General features: G+C 38.9%; 1 protein-coding gene across 1 annotated transcript; it reads left to right on the top strand.

The window, feature by feature from the left end:
- Positions 1-589: 589 nt before the first annotated feature.
- LOC108379966 (uncharacterized) lies at positions 590-3,953 on the top strand (the record flags this gene model as incomplete). The annotated part of the gene is made up of 4 exons (XM_017636337.1): positions 590-1,100; positions 3,247-3,503; positions 3,596-3,727; positions 3,815-3,953. Coding segments are annotated over 4 exons (1,039 nt in total), but the record flags the coding sequence as incomplete, so codon positions are not given.
- Between the last annotated feature and the right edge of the window lie 352 nt (positions 3,954-4,305).

Here is a 4,305-nt window from a genome sequence, read left to right on the forward strand (position 1 = left end):
GCCAAGTACAGACAAAATACTTTAATTCCTAATAAGCTTTGTACGTGAAGGCACTCAAGCGTTAAGTTTGTCCACCACAAGACAGACAGCCCGATATTACAAAAATAAGTATAGTAACAAGCTGAAAGAAAAATAAGCACCGCAAAACACAAAACAACAACAGTGCAAAAAAACGGCCGAATGCTAGCATATTGGGAAAAATTTCCTACGAAAAAAATCGAATATTTGAGCCTCAAATCTCCATTGTCTGTTCTATGCTCGTCTCAGTTGCCAAACAGCAGCATCCTCTGCAACAGCCATAAATATCAAATGTAACAACAAAAGCGGAGCGCGCGCGCACATAAATTACAAATTAACATACTTAATGTAATTACAAACGCCACCATTCTCGCACGCAGCACGCATTTACACGCTAAGCTCACGCCTTCGCCTGCCAGCACTTCCATCATCAATACATACTAGCAGGCAGAGCAGAGCAATACATACCACCAATGCAGTCGTTGGCAGGATTCACTGCTGTCCGCCATTACAGGCTAATATGCTGCCTAATAATATTGCTTGTCTTGTTGTTGCATATCTTGACCAACAGCAATGACAGCGTTTACAATAGCAATAATAGCAGCAACAATGTCAGCAACACAAGTACGCAGCCGAACAGCGGTTTTCGAACGCAAAATTGCAATAAATTAAATGAAAATCCCAACAGTCAGCAGGAAGCGCCTCAGCCACCGTCGCCCTACCACAAGCGAGCAAGTGTTGATGACATCGTTGGCGGCGCAGTCGGTGGTGGTGGTGGTTCACTCGGCGACCACAACAATTTGCCCAAGTCACGCATCGCTGCCGGACGCGATGGTGGAACAACAAATTGCGCGCCAACAAATGCTAGTCAACACGCAGACCACAAGTCAATTGGCAGCTGCAAAGGAATGAAAGATAATAGGAGTAAAAAAGGGTGGCGCGTTAACAGTGAAGCATGTAACAGCGTGCTTATTAACAGCTATAATGGACGTGTTAAACGTATAAACCAAATCAATACAAACTTACTGCCGCAGAGGAGGAATAAAAGAGTGATCATTTTTAGTGGGGGAGGTATTGTAAAGGTATGTATAATACACTTTGAAATTTTAAAATATTTTGTAAATTGATTACCCAACGCAACTCAAACCAAATTTTGTGGGCTATTTTAGCACTTAGGCTACATTATTGTTCAAATTTATAGAATTTTTATTAGTCCTCGCCCTAACCATGTGTTTCTCTAGTTTACATATCTCATTTGAAAAAAGGTTATTGATTACTCTGCTAAGAGAGCAATTAGTTTGTTGCTTCGAACTTCGGACTAAAACCTGCGAAACTGTGAAACAAAAATTTTACCCTCTCAAGTGAGAGTAAACGGAGAACATATGCAGAAGTGTACGGGAACGCAAAAGCACTATTTCCTGCAAAAGCGTCAGTCGGTTTGTTTACATCGGTCATTGGTACAACACTGATTTGACTGAAATATCCCTAAATAATTATTAAAGTCTCTACAACTAAAAATTATTGGGTACATATTCAAATATTTCGTTGTTTACTTCTATTTTTAACAAACATTTTGCTTTCACCGCGTTCGGTTTTCGTTTACAAACTCAACCCTGCCTATCGTTTGACAATTTTCATGAACTTACAGGAAGAAAAACTCCGGACTAAATCCTTAAACTCCTGACTAAGAAGAGATGCTCATTTAATTTGTCAGAAGTGTTACCAGTTATAGGTTTTGTTGCCGTAAATTCTGACTAAATCCTGTAAACTGGACCCGTATTGGAACAGACTGAATGTTACTACAGTTCTGTTGCCAAAGTATTTTACATACGAAAGTTTACAGAACATTAGCAGAGCAGTGTTAGTCTGGCAATCATACCGTCGAGGACATGGTTAGGTTATGTTATGCTGGCTGACCATAAGAGGTCTAGATGAATATAACGTCCATAGTGTTGCCAGATACGTTTACGACCCATCAATCAGTCGCGAAATGTTAAAGAACATTTTCATTCCTTTAGCAAATTTAATAGACACTTTGGTACTCTGTCGATTGCTGAATGTAGCTCTGCAGCTTTAATGTAATGACACGATTATTTGTTAGTGCCCGACTTTGTCATTTTTGCCTTTTAATGCCTAGTGGAAATCCAGCATAAGACCTAATTTAATTGCATGTGCTGCTATCAAACAATGCCCTGTTAGCAATCCTTCCAGAAATCTGGAGTCGGTTCTTCTTGTTGATAGTAGGTATGAATTACATATAATCTTTGCAAGCCTGCAGCCCTGAGATCTTTTCCAAAACCTATCCGCCTAGCGGTTTACGAGCAGATCTTGCGATCTTTTGATTTCCCAAAGAGGAATTGGTATACATATTCGTCACTAGTGAGGCATCTAAGAGAACGTCCTCCTTGGCTAGCGCGGCAGCTCTCTCATTACTTTCCACACCTATGTGGCTTGGACCCAATATAGGTTGTCGATTTCAGCCACTAAGAGTCTTCTTATAGCCTCCATACAGTCCGCGGCGGTAATCGAATTTGTTTTATATGAAATTAGAGCCTTAGTGGCCGCCAGCCTATCTATCCCTGTGGCGAAAGTCTTTAGTTCTGAATTGGTTCACTCCTAGTACATTAAGAACCACGCGATAAGTTCGCGATAAATTTATTTTGCGTGCAAAAAACTGCATTGATGAGACTTGCTTAATATTTTCATTGAATGGGCATTAACGTGGCGACTTCTAAATCCTGCGCACAACGATCTTCTGTAATCATTTTGATTGAAAATACATTCTAAACATTCCCGTTTCACCAAAACGGATTTCCTATAGCTCAGACATTACTGACTTCGGTGGACCCTTAAGGCGAATAATTCGCAGTGACCTCATTAAAGCTATATCTCATTCTGAGGAGACCCAAATCTTCACACGGGCTAGTTACAGAATCGGGGACATGCGTTTCTTATGTTGCTCAGAGTGAACTAACGGAGTCGGACGCACAACTATAGGAGTCGAGTAACTATAACTGCATGACTAGAAACCTCGTTATAACCCAGGCATTCTATGATTATGAAAGGTATACCGATAGTGATAGCGATAACCATACAGAATGCGTCAAACGTTTATTTACTAAACTCACTAAAAAGTTTCTGAGTCAAATATGCATATGTACATACATACTTATGTAGAACGTTATTACAAAGCAACAACAAATATAAAAAATCCCTTTCTACTTTAAGCTCGTCATGGGTGTGTCCTTCCCAATTATTCTTGCCGACAAGCAGCGCTCTTTTTCGCACTTCTACAATCTGCAATGTCAATATCCACCGCCTATGCGACCAATTTATTGGTGGAATTATTTTGACTCCAACACTTTTGCAGCGCGTCGTCAGCAGCGATACATAGACGGAGATCTCAAAGAAAAATTACATCAACGTTTAAAGCACGATGCGAGTCGCGAGTTCATTTACACAGCGATCGAGCAGATCTATGAGCAGTAATATCTTCGCTAATTTCAATTAAAAATAAAAATATGTAACTACATATGCACATACATAAATACATATAATACAATTTTTATCGTTGCAGGCACGGCTTACCAGGAGATTCGTGTCTAATGCAAGCGATTTGTGAGGTTTCACAGCTGCCATTTCATGTACCACGAATTTGGCAAAATCATTTGGTTCACCTGTGGCAAGCGCTCATTAATGCGATATTGATGTAAGTGTAACTGTTGTTGTGGTGGATAAGGGAACTGTGTACTTAGTACTACTTACATGTCCTATTTAATACATATTAAATTTACAGTCCGACTGTACCCAATGTGGCTATGCGTTATTTGCATGCCAGCCAAGCGGGGCGGTTTGGCGTTGATTGCCAGCAAACATTTAGTGAATGCCCACAAAGAGTAAATGGATGGCTTAGAAATGTGGCGCACATGGAGTGAGGAGAGAAATTCATCATTAGTAAAGCAAAAACTGAACAAATGTTAGTTTATAAAATAAATATATAAATTAATTTAATAATTATAATTTAAAATACATACATACATATGTACTTATTTATATGTAAATAAAGCAAGAAAAATACATGCATATGCATACAGCCCGCGACATAAGATAACACATCAACATTTTTACCAGTTTTGACTACTTTTCTTTTGCTTTTTTTAAGGTTCATTAATTTTTTATTAAAGTTCAGAAACAAAGTTCTAACCAAAACCATATAAGTTCAGATTTCAAACTTTGTATAAAAATTTCACAAACTTTTCATCCCAACTCCAAATATTTTAGTTAAGA

Source organism: Rhagoletis zephyria, unplaced genomic scaffold (genome assembly GCF_001687245.7).
Source record: "Rhagoletis zephyria isolate East Lansing unplaced genomic scaffold, Rhagoletis_zephyria_1.1 Rzeph_scaffold_17850, whole genome shotgun sequence".
NCBI lineage: Eukaryota > Metazoa > Arthropoda > Insecta > Diptera > Tephritidae > Rhagoletis > Rhagoletis zephyria.